This window comes from Acomys minous (assembly GCF_964271855.1).
Source record: "Acomys minous genome assembly, chromosome: 6".
In the NCBI taxonomy this organism is placed as follows: Eukaryota; Metazoa; Chordata; class Mammalia; order Rodentia; family Muridae; genus Acomys; species Acomys minous.
The window spans coordinates 118,827,012-118,847,023 of record NC_140487.1 but is presented as its reverse complement, the minus strand read 5'-3'; the positions used below and the strand labels follow the sequence as shown (position 1 = coordinate 118,847,023).

The window sequence follows — 20,012 nt, the reverse complement described above, 5'->3', positions numbered from 1 at the left end:
TTCTCTGGTCACCTCTGGAGGCCTCAGGGCCTCAGAGAAGTTGAGGAGGGTGAATCCACAGGCCACAGAGGCCTGCTGACCCTCACCTCAAAACAGGAAGATTGTCATCCAAGCGACGGATGCACCTTGAAAGCTGTCACAGGTAGAATTTGGAGTAAGCATGTTGCTAGTTGAACCCACAGATTTGGTTTTCGCAGGTTGTTTGTCGGGGATGGACCAGGTTTCCAGGAGTTGGGGGACAGACCACAAATGTGTCGTGTAGCCATGGGCCAGGTGCCAGCAGCCGTCTGCCCCACTCACCTGGGGCTCCAAAAGAGCCATGTCATGTTCTCGACTTCCTTTTTCCTGGGCTACACATTAACCTGGAGATGATTGGTGCTGGGGAACAGCTGTGCCATCCCCCTGCCCCCCCTGCCCCCCCCCCCCCCGTCTGTCCCCTTCAGTGGCATCTCAGAGGCTCTAAGAGACATCAACAGTGTTTAAGCATTTGGCTGGGCACTGAGGTGGGGGGGGGGGGAGAGTGGGGGGGGGGGAGGCTGGAGGATCGGAAGATGAGAGAGAGCTCAAGGGAACTAGAGCTTCCCGCTCTTGTGCCCTGAACTGTTGCTCACACATGTGGCTCTACCACACCCACCCACTGGCCAGGCTCTGGGTTCCTAGTGAAACCCTTATGGCTAAAAGCCAAAAGCCAGAGCTGAGCAACAGCTCAGAGGCAGAGGCCTGTCTGGCCTGTGAGAGCTGCCCCCACCCCCGACCCCTTTCTATCTGCACACAAAAAACCAGCAGCCATCAAGAAAAGGCCAAACCTCTTAGAGTGTTCTAAAACATGTTTACTCTCAGTATATTGTTCAAACAAAGAAGGATCCCGTGAGGCTGAGGGTGGTAGGGGGAAAGAGGAGAGAGACTCCCTCTCCCTGCGCAGGGGTGCTGACCAGGGACTACCACCCATGTGCACAAACACTTTGCTAATGAAGCTGCTCACTCAGCTCTGATCCATATGGGGATGGTGGGAGCCGGAAAGCACAGGGCTGGGCTGGACCTAAGGGTGGTTGAGCTGTGTGCAGTGTGACCCGCTTGTAGAGGAATGGCGTCCTTTCCCTCTCTTTGTTATACTGGGTCCTTTCCACAGGGCTGGCTGCCCAGGGGTCAGAGTTACATTCGGTGGGCTGACCAGAGCGTTGAGAGCAGATCATTCACCTCATTGTTCTACATTCCCCAAATATTTACTGGCCACCTACTCTGTCCCCCACACCATTCCAGAAGCCAAGGACACAGCAAATGACAAAACAGAGAGCCACAGAATCATTAAAAATAGCCCTCGTGGCTGGTGCTGAGTGCTAAAGAAGAAACTACAGCAGGGAAGAGTGAGCAATACCAGGGACGGCAACCTTGGAAACTTCCAGAAGAAACAGACACCGATAATCTGTACTTACCTGGTACTGTCTGGGCCCAACCCCTGCTGGGAACTCAGCAAATAGATATGGGACTTAGTGACAGCCTTGGAAAATCATGGAAATGGGTTCCCTACAGACCTCAGGACCCAGGGCATGGAGCATGGATGGGAGCTGTGCTGTTGCACACGTGGCATGACCTTGAGGCTCTTTGCAGCACAGCTGTGCACTCTAGGTCTCAAGGAGCAGGCGGCAGCACCTTCTGTCATTTGAGAGAGTCAGTGAGCTAACACCTGGGGAATGCTTGCAGCAGTGGCCAGCCCATTAGCAAGCCCAGGCATGGTCACACCTGGACTGGAGCCATTAGCCCCATATATGGTTGGGAAAACCATTGCCTAGAAACCACGGAGTCTGGGTTTGAACCCAGACCCAGCAGTCCTGGTCCAGCAGGTGGTTGGTTTCCTAGGGCTAAGAACTCAATGTCTTCCACCCAGGGCTGCTGTGCCCTGTTTGTAGATGGGAATATCAAAATGTTACGTCAGGAAGGTGGACGGCGTAACTTGATCTTGGGGTTCTGTTTGACCTTGCTGCTGTCTAGGAGGAGGTGGATCATGGGAAATGTTCAGTCGTAGCCCAGCAGGATGCGAGTGGGGCTTGGCTGGCGTGGGTGGCCCCTTCCCACCCGTCTGACTCTGCTTTCATGATGGTAGTTCACCTGTTGTGCTCTGAGGTCTCCCATCCCCCACCCACACTTTTTTTTTTAAGTGGGAAACATTTTCATGTAGCCCAGGCTGGTCTCTGACTCACTATGTACCGTGTACCGAGGATGAACCTCAATTCTAACCCCGCTTCCAACCCCTTCCAGGTTCTGGGATTACAGGTATGCACCACCATATCCGGTTTATCCCGTGCTGGTGTTTGAGCCAAGGGCTCTGTGCCTGCCAGGCAAGCACTCTACCAACAGGGCCAGGTCCCTAGCCCACAGCAGTTGCTAAAGAATCACTTCTAAGCTTTGTTTGCGTAGGGAGCCTTTTCCTACAATCGCCAATGCTGGGATCTTCTCCCAATACAGAAAGCTTTGGGATTGGGGGCAGTGACTACAGCAGGTGAAAGGGCCATGCCCTCATCCAGCCTGCGTGGCCCTGGCATGCCAGCTGAGATGGCTCCTCCAAGCTCCAGGGCAGAGAAAGCACCTTCTGCCAACTCCCTCTTTTAATACAGTAACTGTTTTGCCCAGAAGATTTAATGAGAGTCCGGGAAACGAGGCTTGCTTTGAGCCTGTGGCAACCATTGCTGCTCTGGAGCCTGTGCCCCAAGCCTCTTCCTTATTATAAGCTTAGCACACCAACCAGCCTCAGCCATTCGGCCTCTCTGATCTGGGCCCTGGTGCTGATGTCAACCGAGTGCAGGGTTGGATGTTTTACAGGGCAGACAAGGTCACTGCAGGCGTGGGTGGGTTCTCAAGGTCAAAAAGGCTTCCTTTAGGACTGAAAGTGGGAGAGTGTGACTGTCAGCCAACCATGTGACCCAAGGTAGGTCAGTCAGCCCTGCGGAGCCTCGCTTTGCCCACCTGTGAGACTGCAGCACAGCTACTCAGTGGGCGCCATGAGAGCGAGCGAATCCATCTATTTTCAGAGCCTGTCACTAAGGTCATGTCATGTTACTGAGGTCATTTCATGTGAGCCTTCAAAGACAGATCAGGAAGGGTCAAAACTCCAAGGATTTCCAAGCCCTCTAGTGATGGGATCTGGCTCTAAGTTCGAGCTACTGGTTTGGGTTTTGTTTGTTTGTTTGTTTGGTTGGTTGGTTTGGTTTTTTCGAGACAGGGTTTCTCTGTGTATCCTTGACTGTCCTAGACTCACTTTGTAGACCAGGCTGGCCTCGAACTCAAGGCAATCCCCCTGCCTCTGCCTCCTAAGTGCTGGGATTAAAGGTGTGCGCCACCACCACCTGGCTTGAACTACTGGTTTTTATCTTGTTAGCCCAAGTCCTGAAGGGTTCCCAGAGGCAGTAAGTAGTCTCAGGGCAGTGGCTGGGAACACAGGGGTGGGAACACACCCCTCACCCTCACGTCCCCACCCCCAGCTCATCACAGGTCCCAAAAGCCCCTCCCTCACCCTCCTTGTGTAGTCACTGAGCATTGTTTGTTTGGGCCGTTACTAGCTCAACTTCTGTAATTCCCCTCCAGTGCACCAAGCCGGAAATTCTTCACTCCCTTTTCCGTGAACGTGAACGGGACCGCTTTTATCCCGCATGCTGACTCAGCACTTTCTCGGTCCAGGCCTGCAAAGCCAGCACCCCCTTCCTTCTCCCAGACTCACTCAGCCCCACCCGGAGCCACGCATGGTCTTTAGACCCAGGCTGAGCCTCGGTGCCACTCCCCGAGACATGCCCGGACACATCGCGTTTCCTAAATCACTTCTCTCCTTTCAGACCTCCACCCCCTGTCGCCCCCCCCCCCACACCTTTGCAATAGAAAGACAGCTCCAGGTCCTGATTCTAATGAAGAACACGTGGCCACCTCAGCTCCCTGAAGCCTTAGGAAGGAAAGGAACCCCGCCCCCCCCCATCTGGATGGGATCACTGCCCACATACCACCCTGACCTGACGAACCAGATCCTGTCTGAAAACACAATGACTTAGTGAAGATGCATCAGGAGTTGGTGCTGGGGACCCAAAGGGCCAGAGGGAGAGAATAAAAGGTAGCTGGACAGGGTAGCTTTGCATAACTCTAGAACCAGGGCCAGCACCCCTGCTAGCCTCTGTGGTAGAGCTTTTGATCAGGGAAAAATTCACTCATTCACAGTGCGATGATGTCATGAATCTGGGCTCCTGCCATTGGCTCCGCCTCTACCCTGAATCTGTCCCACCCCTGCCTACCTCACCCTCTTCATGGTCTCTGGAAGCAAGTCCCAGCCATATGGCAGCGACGAGAGCAGGTCTTTCCACGCAAAGCTATAGAACACAAAACCTCTTTCAGAACCAGAGTACTGAAACCCATGTGGTAAAAAACGGTCAGCCATTGTATTGCTTCCTAGTCACATATAAACTAATTCTTTCTTTCTATCTATCTAATCTATCTATCTATCTATCTATCTATCTATCCATCTATCCATCTATCTAACTTTACGTTGCTGGAAACAGGATCCAAGTTCTGTGCTGGTGATGTACTGCACAGCAGTGTCTGCTGTGTGTGCCCATGTTTGTGTGTGCGCATGCATTTGTGAGGTCAAAGGTTGAAGATGAGTATCTTCTTCAGTTGTGTTCCATCTTGGTGTTTGAGACAGGCTCTCTCACTGAACCGGGCTCTCGTTGATTCAGCTTCTCTCTGGCCAGCGTGCCCTCTACTGGTCAGAAAACTGTGAGGGCAGCCTCTCCGTCATCCTGAGACCCTTCGGGCCATCTAAGTCCCTGCACCGGGCTCTTCCCCGTCACACTGACACACAATCCTCTCCTCTGGCTTCTTGGACAGGCAGCCTTCCTCCCATCCCTGCCCTTTCCAGTCCCTTCACTTCCCTTCTTCCTTTTGTGACAGGCTCTCATGTCAACCAGGCTGGCCTCAAAACTTACCTTGTAGCCGAGGCTGGCTTTGACCCTCTGATCCTCCTGCCTCTGTTTCCCTGGTGCCTGCCACACCCAGTGTATGTGGTACTGGGAATTGGAGCCAGGGCTTTATGCATGTTAGATGGGTAGGTATTCTGCCTTCTGAGCTACATCCCAGACCCTCTATAAGCTATTTAAATAACCCCAGCGTCTCCCAGGCCCTTATGCAAAGCTCAGTGTGGGAACCAAGGAAGCAGAAAGAGTGTACACCAGAGCACACTCACCGTAGGAGTGATGCATTCCTCTATCCAGCCCAGGGAACCAGGCAGACTCCCGGCATGCCGACTACCCCAGGACCTCTTAGTGTTCTCTTCAAGGCTCAGCTCTGGCTTACAATGCAATCCACTGTGGCCCCTAAGCACCCAGGCTCTCCTCAAGTGTCTGTAGCCCCAGACGACGTGGCCCTAGAAATGACACCGATTCTGCTTCTCCAAAGGCAGCTTAGAGCCTTCTGACCCCTACCTCTCTGCTGTGTGCATCCCCCAGTCCTGGGACCATTTTAACCCAGCTAACCACCAGGCCTACCCTTAGGACCCGGAAGGTCAGACAGTAAGTCCAAGTGCAAAATAATAGACATGACATCAGATGGGAAAGAGCTGTAGGGAGAAAAAATGACAAAGGGAAGAAAAGCAATGAGGTGGGTGGGGGGTGTCTGGAAGTGGTACAGTTTTAAGGAGGCGAGAAGAGCAGCCCGGGTGACGGTGATGGGGGAGCCAGGAGGAGCACCACAAATGACTAGTGTGACGTGAAGGATGCATTTCAGGCACAGCGAGTGCAAAAGTCCTGTGGCCTCTTAGAGAATTTTTTTTTTCTTCCTGCCATTCAAAAGGATTCTCTGGCCAGTTTGTTCATCTGCCCCTCCCTGCACAATGGAGAAAACATAGGAGGAAAAGTAGGGAAGATGTGCGGGGGGGCCACCTGCCAAGCACCTCCCACAACTAGTGCCCCTTTCAGGAGAAGCTGCTGCCAAGGAGACCCACCAACTCTGGTTTAAGAACAGCTCAGGCCCGGGCGTGGTGGCGCACACTTTTAATCCCAGCACTTGGGAGGCAGAGGCAGGTGGATTGCTGTGAGTTCGAGCCCAGGCTGGTCTACAAAGCAAGTCCAGGACAGCCAAGGCTAACACAGAGAGACCCTGTCTCGAAAAAATAACAACAAACAAACAACAAGAAAAAAAGAACAACTCAGGCCTGTAACAATGCTAGTGCTGTGCCACCGGCAGGGAGGGCTGTCACCAGGTCCTGTGCAGCACTGGCGTTTGTCCCTTCCCTAAAGCTAGTCTCCTGGGAAATCTTGGCACATGCCCCAAGCTTAGGGGAAAGGGAGGCCAAAGGAGCAGAATGGTCTGCCATTGATGGGCTCCTGCCAAGGCAACAAAAGCCTGACACCCGTAGGACAGAGCTGCCTTTTGCTGGCACCGCCTTTGCCTTCCAGACAAGCGCCTCCTCTCTGCTGCCTCAGGACCTCTGCACGTGTTCGTCTTTGGCTGGAATGTGCTGCTGCCACGCCCACCCCCACCCCCACCCCGGCCTGTCAAGCTTTACCACCCTTCTCTTAGGGATCTCTTGTTTGTTTACCTCTCCATGTACACGTGCTTAGATCATAGTTAAAAGGGTGTCCTTTGTGTGTGTGTGTGTGTGTATGTATGTGTTGTCTGTCTGCCTGCCTGTCTGTCTGTCTCCCTTGTGGTACGATTTCCATCAAAGAGGAGCCGCCTCCTAGTTGCCCACTTTGTTTTGTCACATACAAGGCTTTCTGTCAACAGTGCTGGGTCCTGCAGGTCCCCAAGATGGCTTATGATAAAATTTCATTTCTGCATGATTGGATTTGGAGCCTTAGAAGCTCTAGGGGCTACCCCAGGGTCACCCTATACACCATCTCCTGGAAGCCTGTCTCTAGTGCTTATGAGAGCTGAGGCTGGCTGCTCACAGGCTCAGCTCTCCATCCATAGACAAAGGCGAGTTTTCACAGCCAGTGGCTCATTTAATCTTACCCATTTCCTTTGATCTTTGGGGTCTTCAGGGTTCCCTTCAGTGACCTCCCTGCCCTGCCCCAGCCTGTTCTTCCCTGGGCCACCTTTGAGCTCTTTGTCTATGGGGTAAATCAAAGACCAACACAACCAACCTGTTGGTGTGTGTTCACCTGTAATTTTACAGCAAGGGGTTTTATCAGTCCTGAACGTATATTTAGTGACAGGCTTGGCTAATCTTTCAATCTAATTATACTCATTAACATTTAAATGTATAATCACTGTTGTATCTGGCCATGGCAGTCTAAATATTTTATAGAGATCTTAAGTACAGTAGACTTCCAGTAGGTTGCCATGAAACTCCTCCCCCGCACCCCTCCCCCCCCCCCAGTTTAAAAGATGGTGCAGGTAGTTCTAGCCCCCCACCCCTACCTTGGTTGGTAATGTCTGGTTCCTAGGGTAACAGCAGAGAAGCAGGGGACTGCTGGGGTGGGGTGGGGGTGGGGACAGGTGGGGAGTCCCTGGGCTGGTGAGGTGGTTCAGCACTTAAAGGTGCTTACCATCAGTCCTCAGGACCCATGTAGTGGAAGGAGAGGACAAGTCCTACACGCTGTCCTCTTACCACACACTATGGCATCCGCAAACTCATAAAATAAGCACATGGTAAAATATTTTTAAAAGTCCTTCTCTTCCTCAGTCAAATTAAGAAGCCTCCTAGAAAAGCAGCTCCTGGAGTTGATAGTGATGATCAGAATGTGGGTGGGTTATTTGTTTTGGTTTGGTTTTTCAAGACAGAGCTTCTCTGTGTAACCTTGGCTGTCCTGGACTCGCTTTGTAGACCAGGCTGGCCTCGAACTCACAGCGATCCGCCTGCCTCCATCTCCCAAGTGCTAGGATTAAAGGCGTGCGCCGTCATGCCCAGTTTACAGAATGTGTTTTGTGACACCAAAAACTGGTCAGGAATGGGGGCTCTAACTCTTTTTTTTTTTTTTCGAGACAGGGTTTCTCTGTGTAGCCTTGGCTGTCCTGGACTCACTTTGTAGACCAGGCTGGCCTCGAACTCACAGTGTCATCCGCCTGCCTCTGCCTCCCCAGTGCTGGGATTAAAGGCGTGCGCCACCACACCCGGCTGGGGCGCTAACTCAATGCAAATAGAAGGCCTCTTGTTGCAGCTGCCCTCAGTCAGTGGTAGCAGAGCCCCTGGAAGCTGTATATGCAGGCCTGTGTGCCTGTCTGGCAGCGGTCAGGTCTTGCTGGGACACTGTCTAGACCCAGGGCTTTTGAGAAATGTCTCTCATTGGCCTGGAACTCAGGGATCTGGCTGGCCACTGCGCGCCCCGTGGATCCTCCCACCGGTGCTTGGGATTATAGGCACACCCTACCACCCCTGGCTCTTTACATGCAGGTTCTGGGGATCAAACTCAGGTCTTTATGCTTGCACAGGAATCATTTTCCCCACTAAGCCATCCATCTCTCCAGCTTCCCCATTTTTGGAGCACAGGTGCACACAGGGATGGGGGCTGAGCAGACAGACCATTCACTACATGGGGATGGGGTTGGTGTGTGTGTGTGTGTGCCCCCGCGTGCAAGCGTCCATCCACCCCTGCGACAGATACTAAAGGGCGGTAACATAATAACGCACTCTGGGTCCCACTAGCGCACATGGCAGAGCTGGGGTTGAACCCAGGTCATCTCTCCAGGGTTGTGCTCTTTAATGCCCTCCTGTTCTGTACTTACCTGGAGATTGGCTGTCACCTGCGAACTTTACAGAGCCTTGCTGAGTTTCCCATGGGAAACAGTAGTCATGAGGGGTCCAGGTCCAGGGCCTCTTCTGAGGGACAAAGCCCAGAGACGGTGTTAGACTGAGTTCCTGAGGCCGCACAGCGTGTTGTTTCGCAACCTGCTGCACTGGTCATCTCCCTCAGGACTGAGTCCAAGCCATTGTCATGTTTGCTAAAGGCCTCACACATAAATGGATGCTGGGAGGGGTTGGGGGGGTGGGGGGGGGTGGGAGCTGCTGATGGCCAATGTTATTTCCAGACATCCCCTTTTCAAGTCTAGGTAATCTTGGTGCTCCCCCAATCCCTGCCCCACCCTACAAGCTATTTTTAGGAGGACTTTCCTGGACTCCCCTCCAAAGCCTGGAAAACAAACTCTTCATGCCCCACCCCCACTTCCCTCCTGCTGATGACCTCTGGGGGGAGGGGAGGAAACACCACCCGCCAGGGTTTCCTGGTGTGAGGCGGGTGAGCAGCCTGCAAGGTCTCTGATTGCATGTCCCTAATCTCTTTCTTGGCTGACCTGGCTGGCCTGGCCTTCCTAGCTAAGGTTCCCTCTTGAGTTGAGGGATGGGGGTGGGGGGCTCTACTCTCACCCTAGGCTCTGAGACTGCTCTCATCATGAGGTCTGGTGGCCTCTAAGCAAACCTCTCCTTCTCAGGGCCACCTAGTCCTCACTGACAGCCTTCAGCCTTACCCTGGATGGTTAAGCACAGCCAGGCTGAAGCACCTGCGGCCGAGAGCTCTGCTCCCCTCTAAAGCCTCTCTTTGTTGAATAAAGTTCTCCTCACTCAACACAGGGAGCATAAGGGATTTAGTCAGAGCCACACAGCTGGGGTCTGCAGAGCCAGACCCCTCAAGTTCAAGTAAATCTTCAATTTACCCTGTGCTGATAAGGGACATTTAAGACCTTGTAAGAAGTGGGAGTTGGGAATTGCCGTGGAAAGTTGGGGTGTATGGTGTTATGGTGTCCAGTGCAATTAGGGTAAGGTCACTTCTTTCTGAAATCTAGGAACAGGATTCTGGGGCCCCCGACTCTCTCCTGATGATGGGTCCTAGCAGGGCCCTGCGGGTGGTGTTCTGTCCCACCCAGGATATGGTGGCTTTGGGTGCCTGGGCAGAGGACCAAAGAGAACAGTTTGAGATATGTAGAAATTATAGCACAGAGCCTTGGACACCTTGATCAAGTCATCCTCTTCCCGTCGCTGCCTGTCCTGAGTCGCTGGGAGTGGAGTGTTGGGGTGGGGCCCTTTAAGAACTGGACAGTAGGAGGGACTGGTCAGTTGGTCACATGTGTCGTTGGATGCTCTCAGGCTCTGGTGAAGGTGGAGCCTCCAGAGCTCCCACCTAAGAAGCCAGAGCCAGGACAGCCCCAGAGTGGGGCTACCCTAAGGAAGAACATGGTACCCGGCCCTGATGGAGATAGGCTCAGCATTCTTAGTGATTTAGGAAGGATCAAGAGAGGAGAAATCAGAGGACCTCTTAGTGACAGATGGGACTAAAGGAGAAGGTGGCACTGGGAGTGGCCCTTGGGAGCATCAAATGGAAGAAGAAAAACAGAATTTGCTAGCGGAGAAAGGCCTTCTCTGCCTATCTGGGAGACAAGAGAGAGAACTGCGCATTGTATGATGCTGGGAAAACCCTGGACAGGGCACCTGCCAAGGTGAGGGACTGAGGTGCCCAAGAGAATGTTGGGAAATGGTGATGGTCTCAGTTTCCACCAGTAGGGGCCAGGCTGTTGGGGCGGCTGGAGCTGAGGAGCCGCAAGTTTCCTCATGTGTGTTCAGCTGATTTCCTGCTGTCCCATTACCCAGAATCTGACAAGCAGGGTGGTCCCGAACTCAGACCCCTGTGGCATCTTAGGCCTCCCACCTCACAAGACAAGGGAAGCCTGGAATCCGGGGGTGGGTGGGTCCCTGACTCTGGGGTTCTCTTCTCATTAGGTGTTCCAGGTGTGCATCCTAGATACCACCCAGAAGAAACTCAGCACAACAGATGAGAATAGAGAGACCTAATGACATGTAGGAAGGCTTTTAAACAGTCCTTCTAACCCAGCCACGTTGGCTTAAGCATCATGAGACCCAGGATGGCTCACTGTATGTCATCCAACTTTCTCTGGGCCTCAGATCTCCTAACAGTAACAGGAAGCTGAACCGGAAGGATCCTGCCTCCTATGCTGGAGCCTCCTTCCAGGCCCTCTGCCCCTGCTGAGCACTCTCACTTTCCAGAGTCTGTGTGGAACCAAGGAGCTTGGGTGGAAAAGAAAGCCTACTCGCTACTGGCTGTGGCCAGTTACCTGCTGCAGCCTCCCACTCCCCTCAGGGCCCACCAGACTGGAAAGTCTGTAAAGGCTCCTGGCTAGAGAGTGCCCTGAAGGGGCCCAGAGGCAGCTGAGCTCAGCCTAGCAGGAAGCCAGATTGTGAGGAATGCTGTGACAGGCTGGACTGGCACAGGTGTGTGTCACATAGTGTGACTATGGACTGGCTGGCTCTACAGGTGAGAGGCATCCCATATGGGCAGGGATCCCATAGAGCTGCACACACACATGTGGTTCTGCATCCTGCATCCGGCCTTGTCGGGTACTCTCCCGGGAACCAAACTGGAAATGCACACTCCTCCACCGGAAGGTCAGGGCTACCTCGGTTTCCTCTCAGAAAAGGGTGAAACATGGGGTCAAAGATTCTGCCTCTCCTGGGCATGCTGGTCTCCAGTCCAAGAAGGGTGGAACATGGAGCCCAGATCCATGCCAGATCTCCATTTCAGCCGGAGGTGTGGAAGAAGTGAGTGTTACTGCTCCTATAACTGGGCTTCAAGCATCAGGCTAGGTGGCAGCAGGGAACTCAGGGCTCCAAAACCCCAGCCAGGTGACAGCGATAGCCTGGCCTCACTTTGGCGGTGGGTTGGTGTCTGCTCTGAGAACAGCCAGTAATGGAGGCTCAGAGCTCTGAAACCAAGAGGTAGTGGTGGGAGCCTGGTTTGGTTCAGGTGGACAGAGTGCACTGCAGTGGGTGGGGGTAGCTTGAGAAAGAGGGCCACAGTCCTATCTTAGGAAGGGGAACGAGTGCAGTACTTAATTATCCTATGTTGGTGGGCGGGGGTGATAACACCAGATACAGTTAGAGGTATGGATAAAGGCCATTGGCTGAAATCTAAGGCACCAAGACATCTCATTAGCATGGAGGATGTTTCCAGGAAGCCCCAGGTGCACACTGAATGGGTTTCTTATTGGGAAAGGGTTGGATCTGTAGTCTCCCCAAGGGCTGTGTGACACTCCTTAGAGGATCTGGGGTTTTCCCTCAGATCAGGTAGAGAGGAGGGAACCCAGTCGAGAAAGAGAGCCCGTCATCTAGCACCGAGCTCAGGAGCTATCTGGTAATGCCAGACTCCAGACTTTGACCTTAATGGCAGGGTCCAAAACACACACACACACACATACACACACACACACACACACACACACACACACACACACACACACACACACACACACACATCTCCGGCAGCCGCAGGACAGTAATGGGGCACAAAGTGGAAGGTTGGTTTGCGTTTAAGGGAAACCTCAGAGAGCCCCTTAAGAGGCCAAATGGTGAGGGGGCTGCATCTTGGAATGACAGCATCCGGGCAACACTTGGCAATTATGAATCCTCCTCTGGTTTGTGGAGGATGTAGTGGGTTGCACTCTCCACAATGATGTGTGTTTTCATAATGGTGAGTGAGAAGGGGACCAGGGTCAAGGTGTCCTTGGTTGAGTCCAGGATCTGTTTCTCTTGCTCAGTCTCTTTCTCTCCCCACCCCCACCCCAAGCCCCGCCCCATTCTAGCTCTTAATGGCTAGCACTCCTCTCCCTCCCCACCTCTTTCTCTCCCCCCCCCCCCCCCCCCCCCGCCTCTGTGTGTCTCCCCACCTACTCCTGCCCCCATTAAGTTAACACTGGGGCCTCTATTTCCTCCTTCTGAAACAGGTTCGGCTGAGGTTCCATCCGGAGCCCAAGGGCCAGAAGAACAGATAGAGACACTGTGTTGTCCCCAGTGTGCTGTGGCACCTGGTTTGGGTGGGTGATCTCAGGCTCAGAGCCAAGGGGATAAGAAAATAGGTGCTGGGGCTGGGTGGCCTTTGACAATGTGTGGCCAAGTCCTCAGTCTGTAAATGTATGACGATGTCACAAGGCAATTGATGACAAGAACCCATATGTCCTTAGCATGGTGCCTGGCACTTCCCTAGTGTCACGGTACAGGAATCATTCGATGTTTGGGGATTTTTTCTAGATGATTTTATTTTTACTTGTGTGTTATGTATATGTGTATGCACATGTGGGTGCAGGTATCCGTGGCAGCGAGAAGAAGGTTGGGTCCTGTCTTAGATGGGTGCAGGAAACTAATTCTGGTCCTTTGCAACAGCATTTTTTCCTTCTCCAGCTCCGGAACCATTGTAGCATCTAGTAGAGCAAAGCTCAGAAAGGTAACTGACTCACCACAGGTCTCCAGGACCTTAAAATCCCTCTACACACACCCCAGAATCTCCACATTCCCTGGAGCCAGATCCTGCACATACCATGACCCTGCAAGGTCCAAAGGGCACGACATCACTGTCCCCATGGCAGTGGTTCCAGTGGCCTGGTTGCTGGAATGAGACCTTCCCTGGGTGAAGCCAGTATCTTGGAATGCAAACAGAGCACTGGCCAGCTGCCACATCAGGACAGACTCACACCCTCCAGGGAGAGGCAAGCCTCACACACATGCAACTCACCTGGAGAGAGAGCGAAAGCAGCTGTCGTAGCTCGGGAACAAGTGGGCGAGGGGGGAAGGGCCCTGTCACTTTTCTCATGATTGTGTGTATAGGGTTTAAAGACTTCTTGGGCACCTGTGGTGAAGAATGTTTGTTGGGGTGAGTGCCCCAGTGCCTACCTCTGGTCTGGTCACTTTGCTGTCTGCTATGGTGACAGTGTGACTGCTGTCTGCTACCTTACTCACTTCTTTACCTTGATCTGGTGTAGCATCCCAGGGGAATCTCAGGGCCTCTCTGCCCGTTTCCTTGAGTGGGGCTTACATGGTAGATGACAGACCCAGGGTACCACAGTCTTAGCTCTATCCATGTGTGCATTAGAAAGCCTTGTGTTGACTGGATACTGGTCTCTGTGTTTTACAGTTTCAGTGGTATCTGGTGGTTTAAATGAGAACTGGCCCCCATAGGCTCGCGGAGTTTGAACTCTCAGTCCCCACTCGGAGGTACTATTTAGGAAGGTTGCAGACTCTTTAGGAGGTAGCACCTTGCTGAAGGAAGTACAGCATTGGGGTGGGCCTTAAGAGATCATGGCCTGGGGCTAGAGAGATGGCTCAGAGGTTAAGAGCACTGGCTGCTCTTCCAAAAGTCCTGAGTTCAATTCCCAGCAACCACATGGTGGCTCACAACCATCTATAAAGAGATCTGGTGCTCTCTTCTGGTGTGCAAGTGTGTACATGCAAGCAGAACACTGTATACGTAATACATAAATAAATAAATAAATAAATAAAAAAAGAGAGAGATCATGGCCTGGATCACTTTCACTTCTTATTCCTACCCTCTCTTCCTTCTCCTCTGCCCCCCTTCCCCCTCCCTTTCTCCCTCCCCCTTCCCTTCTCCCTGTCCCTCTCTTTCCTGCTCTCTCTCTTTCCTATTGTATGGATGAAATGTGATCAACCAGCTCCCTGCTCCAGCGGTCATTTGTTGCCTGCCTGTTGCTATGCCAACCCACCACACTGGATTCTGTCCCTCTGGAACCATAGCTAAAGAGAAGCCTTTCTTTCCTAAGTTGCTTTTGTCCTCATAGCCCCAGAAGAGGAGTTAAAACAAGTAGGTTAGGTTGGCCTAACCATGACCTTCATTCCCGAAGGTTCAGCTTTCTTAGATTCCAGGTCCAAAGCCTGGCCGGGGATGGGCTGGGGGGGGTGGGGGGAGGGTGGGGGGGTGCAGCCCAGAGTTGGACAGGGCAGGAATGCTGCCAGGAGCATTTGTGGGACGGGACCGGAGGAGGTGCCCATATCCTGGGAGTTGAGAATGCCTTGAGCTGCACATCACAGGGAGCCCCTCAAACACTGGGGCATGCCTTCCCATCTTAAGGCATTCCCGACCCTGGTAGGTCTCTGAGCAGCTGAGAGCCAAGACTGGTTCTCACAGGCTAAGGCTTATGATGTGGCTAATCAGAATCTAGGGGTTCAGTTTTTAACCAAAGGACAGAAGTGGCAAGGGTTGGGGGGGCACCAACCAAGTCCTCAAGGACACCTCTTCTTGCTTCATAGTGCCTCTTACTCCATTACAGCAGCCAGTCTGAAATAAGCCAGACCCCCAACCTTGGTGCACCCCAGCTCTGCCACTCCCTGGCTGCGTGCGTGGTCAGAATAGCTTCTCTGGAGTAGGATAAGGGGCCCCGTCCACCCACCTACATAAAAATGCATCTGAAAACCCAGCGAATGGCAAGTGCAGATGCCCAGTGGTGCTGGCCCAAGCTTGCCTGTGGGGTGCTTGCAGGATGAGTGACTTTGTCGGATTTTGGCGTTTCTTTTATTTGCTTGTCATTTATTTATTTGTAGCACATGTACAGAAAATCAGAGGACAATAGGAATTACTTCTCTTTGCCACGTGTGTCCCAGGGTTCAAACTCAAGTCGTCATTCTTGGTGGCAAGTGCCCACTGAGCCCTCTTGCCTTCCTGGGTATTGAGTTTCTTAAAAGCCAGGTTCCCCATTAACAGGCTGCACCATGTTGGAGGCAGGGCACAGAGCTGGCCTGGCTGTGTCCTCAGCCCCACCCTTGTAAGCTTTCATCTCAGTAGGTCTGGAAGCCTAGCCCTGGTGACCTCAGCTTGCTGTGTAGCCAAGCTGGCTTCGGAGAGGACGGAGTCAGCAGGATTCATTGGGAGGCTCAAAGCTGGAATTTTGAGTGCCGACCAGCCCTGGAGTCCCCACTGTGTGGGGTTCCCTGTGGCTCTCTGTGTGTAGTGGCATGGCCCCAGATGTCCCACCTCCCACCTGTTCTTCCCAAAAGAGAGGACAAAGGGCAAGAGGGCTAGAGGGCTGGAGGGCGTTAGCTTACATTGGCTGCCCGGCCAGGAGCTGGCATCCTTGGTTCCTGGGCCTGACCCGTCCCTAATTCCTTCATGCACACAAGCTAAGCCTGCAGGATTGTGTGTGCAGTGTGAAGACACTGCCCGTGACATACCACGGTCCTCTGTAGACCACTGCCCAGGAGACCCCTCAGGTCTGGGGAGCCTCACCAGGGAGGCAGGATGACATAAAGTGGGTTGCGCCTGCCTTGGTTACACATGGCTACTTCCTTTTAGACAAAAGACTTAACCACTACGGGCCTCCTTAGGTTGGAAGCTTCCAGAAGCCAGGACTTACTTTGTTCTGATCCTTCCACGGTGGCCATCAGGATCCCTTCTATGCAAAGGAGGGGCTGTGGGGAAGCCCTTGAGTTGCAGCCTGCTCTGAGGCTGCTCCGTCCACCTGGGTGCTGTGGGCGCGGCATCTGGATTGGGGGTGGGGGGCAGTTGATTTGCCATTTCCTCAGTGCATATGGCATCCCTCTTGGTTTGGTTTCTTTGAACGGTTTTGAGATTGAACCTACTTAGGCTCCGGTTCACCCACTTGAACTCCGTGGGGCTGCGGTAGCACAGTCCGAGTTGGAACTCAGGACAGCCCAGCACTAGAATCGCCTCACCTCAGAAAAGGAAAGCCCCCTGCCCTTTGGAGTCACCCTACGAGCCTGTCTTTTCCATCAGCTCTTCTGCTCTATGGAGCATGTTGTGTACGTGGAATCATTTGTGGCTATCAGTGAGCGTATGTGACCGGCTGCGAGCAGCTGCTTTTGCTTAGCATTTCATTGTTAAATCCTACTTCCACTGTCAGTCACCATCCCTGGCTAAACAGTTGGGTTTTGCTTATTATGGCTAACGCCGCTCTAAGTGCTAAATATGAGGTTTCTTAAATATTTGTTTGTAATCGTGTATATGTGGTGGTATGCTCACATGAGTGCACGTTTTCATAGTAGTCAGAAGAGGGCGCCAGATTCCCTGGAGCTGGAGTTGCAGGCAGTTGTGAGGTGTCTGATGTGGGTGGTGAGCACCAAACTCTGGTCCTCCACAAGAGCAGTAGCCTGTTCTTAATTGCTGAGTCCTCTCTCCAGCCCCCTGTGTATGGGATTTTACATCTGTTTTTTTTTTTGTCTCTTCTCTTCTTCTTTCTTTCTTTCTTCTTCTTCTTCTTCTTCTTCTTCTTCTTCTTCTTCTTCTTCTTCTTTTCTCCCTCCCTCTCTCTCTCTCTCTCTCTCTCTCTCTCTCTCTCTCTCTCTCTCTCTCTCCTTCCTTTCTTCTCTCTCATTTTGAGGCAAAGTTTTTAGGTCAGGCTAGCCTCAAACTCACTATGTAGTTGAAGGTGACCTTGGCCTCAAACTCACTATGTAGTTGAGGGTGACCTTGAACTCCCGTTCCTCCTGCCTCTGCCTTCTGAGTGCTGGGGTTGGAGGCATGAACCACCATGTCTGGTTCATTAAATTCAGGGGACGGAGGGCTGGGTGCCTGCTAGGTGAGCATTTTGCCAGCTGAGCTCTGTCCCTGGCCTAGTGTTTTTCTTTATCTTTGGTATATTCCTGGTAGTGAAAGTGACAGCCATATGGTGAGTTTATGTTTGGTCTTCTGAGGAAAAAAAAAAAAAACCTAGGCTGTTTTCCAAGGCATCTCTCTGCATTTCATGTGGCCCAGCATGTGTGAGGCGGTGTGAGGGATCCAGTTTCTCCCAGGTCCAGGCAACACTCATTATTGTCTGTTTAATTTTAGCCCATCCAGAGGGTAACGTGGTCCCTCCTTGTGGCTTTAATTTGCATTTTACTCTGTGTTCCCCCATCATTTCTTGGAAAGCTGTGTAAAAGATTCTTTACCTCTTTTTAAAAGTGGGATGTGAGCCGTGCGTGGTGGCACACACCTTTAATCCCAGCACTCGGGAGGCAGAGGCAGGCGGATCACTGTAAGTTCGAGGCCAGCCTGGTCTACAAAGTGAGTCCAGGACAACCAAGGCTACACAGAGAAACCTGTCTTGGGGAAAAAAAAAGTGGGATATGTTTCTCTTGTTTTCTTTTTTGAATGTATAAGTTGGTTGTGTTAGGCTTTGTGACAAAGAACCTGAGAGAAACCATCCTAAAGGAGGAAAAATTTACTTCCATTCTCAATGTTTGTGGTTTCCGTACACGGTTGGTAAACTCCGTTGCTTTGGGGTGTAAGACACCATGGCAGCACAGGAGTGGCAGAGACCCACTTCGTTCACTTCTTGATAGGCCAGAAGCAGAGAGAGGCAGCAGCAGGCGGCTCTTCCACTCCGGGTACTCCATTCAGACTGTGAACTGAGCCACTGATGAAGTCAGTGTCCCTCAGAACCTAATGGCCTCTGAAAATGCCCTTACACACACCCACCCAAGTGTGTACTCACTAATCTCCCAGGCATGTCTCACTCCTATCGTATTGACAGTCAAAATCAACTGCAATAGTTGTCTTTTTTATTATTATTATTATTATTATTATTATTATTATTATTATTATTATTATTTGAATGTGTGTGTGAGTGCAGTGCCAACAGAGGCCAGAAGAGGGCGTCAGACTTCCTGCAACTGGAATTACAGGCAGAGTCGTGAGCTGCCTGATGGGTACTGGGAAATGAACCACGGTCCTCTCCAAGAGCAGCAAGTGCTTTTAACCACTGAGCCATCTCTCCAGCCCCAACAGTTGTCTTTTTATTGTTGAGTTGCGGGAATTTATTTTTAAATTGTTTTTATTGAAGTGTGTGTGTGTGTGTGTGTGTGTGTGTCTGTGTCTGTGTGTGTATCAGAGGACACACGTGGAGGTCTGAGGACAGCTATAGGAGCAGGCTCTCCTTCCACTGTGTGGATTCTTGGCTGTTGAACTCAGCTTGCCAGACTTGATTCTGAACATATTTACCAGCTGAGCCACCATGCTGGCCTGGAACTATATTCTAGATGTCTCTTATTGGATATGGGATTTGCAAGTATTTGCTCACTTCTGTGGGCTCGCTTTTCCCGTCCTCCACATCTCCCTGTGAAGCACAGATTTTTTTGGTGTCTTACCTTGCATGTCACTTAACCCTTACATGTTAATAGTCAAGTGGGGCTGATGAAAGAGTCTTGGGTAGGGCTGAGCTGTTCTGTGGGTTCAGGTGAGGGTGACCCCCAGATCTCACATCAACCCCAGGGTCATGAGCTCCCCATGCATGAACTCGTGATGTTCGCCATGCAGCCCAGTGATGCTTTCATGGTAGACAGCCAAACCAGAGAGATGAGAAAGGGGCCAGCAGGCCTGTGTCTCAGTCCCAGGACACTGCAGTGGTGTGGGACTCCAGGAGACACTGGATCACCGTGACCCCCACTTCTCACCTGGACCAAAGGTACCCAGAGGAACGTCTAGGGCACCAGGAGGTAATGAATGCTCTGTCCTGTCCACAGCCATGAAAGCCGACCGGAAGCGCTTAAAAGGTGAGAAGACCGACCTGGTGAGCCAGATGCAGCAGCTGTACGCCACGCTGGAGAGCCGAGAGGAGCAGTTACGAGACTTCATCCGCAACTATGAGCAGCACCGCAAGGTCAGCGCCTCTCTGGACCCCTGCCCTCCCCTCTCACCCGCTTCCCTCTTCTGTTCTTGCTCCCTGCCCTCCCCTCTCAAACATCCACGATCCTCTCTTAGCCGAGCATGGTCTTTGCCTCGAATCCCAGAGTGCCCTTGGAGGCTCTGGTGCATGCATCTAATTTGGACACTCGAGGAAATCCAGCCCAGCTCCCGGTTGGGCCGTGTGTCCCTAGGTGGACATCGTGGTCTCCGGGAGCCAGCTGCTTCAGTTCCCTGCTCCTCTGGGCTTACCCTTGAACCTCCCACTCACTCTAGAGCCTCGGTTTCCCCTTCCGGGGAAGCTGCAGAGCTGTTGTGAGGTCCAAGACACTGAGCACCCAACATGACGAGCCATGTGTCTCATCAGTAACACCATGGAAGTGTGAGGAATTAGCCAGGAGCAGCCAGAGACCGTGGGCATGCTGCCTGCTGAGAGGGCTGTCAGAAGGCAGCACAGAGGAGGGGTCCCAGGAGCTGGGCTCTGTACCAGTTACGCTTCTCCGGGTTTGGAAGAGGCTCGTGGCGGGAGAGGCAGCTGGTCACATCGCACCTGCTGTCAGGAAGCAAAGAGACGTGGGTGCTTCATTCAGGGTCTCCTTTTTATTCAGTGTGGAGCTCTACCCCGTAGGA

The 20,012-nt window shown here is 52.4% G+C and overlaps 1 protein-coding gene across 4 annotated transcripts in view; it reads left to right on the top strand.

Annotated features, from left to right (window-relative positions):
• The window catches only part of KAZN (kazrin, periplakin interacting protein), a 977,721-nt gene that overhangs the window by 902,303 nt on the left and 55,406 nt on the right, over positions 1-20,012 (top strand). For all 4 annotated transcript variants that reach the window (XM_084784912.1, XM_084784914.1, XM_084784913.1 and 1 more), the window contains one exon: positions 19,223-19,359. In XM_084784912.1, coding sequence (XP_084641038.1) covers positions 19,223-19,359 — 137 coding nt within the window. The remainder of the gene's footprint in view (positions 1-19,222; positions 19,360-20,012) is intronic.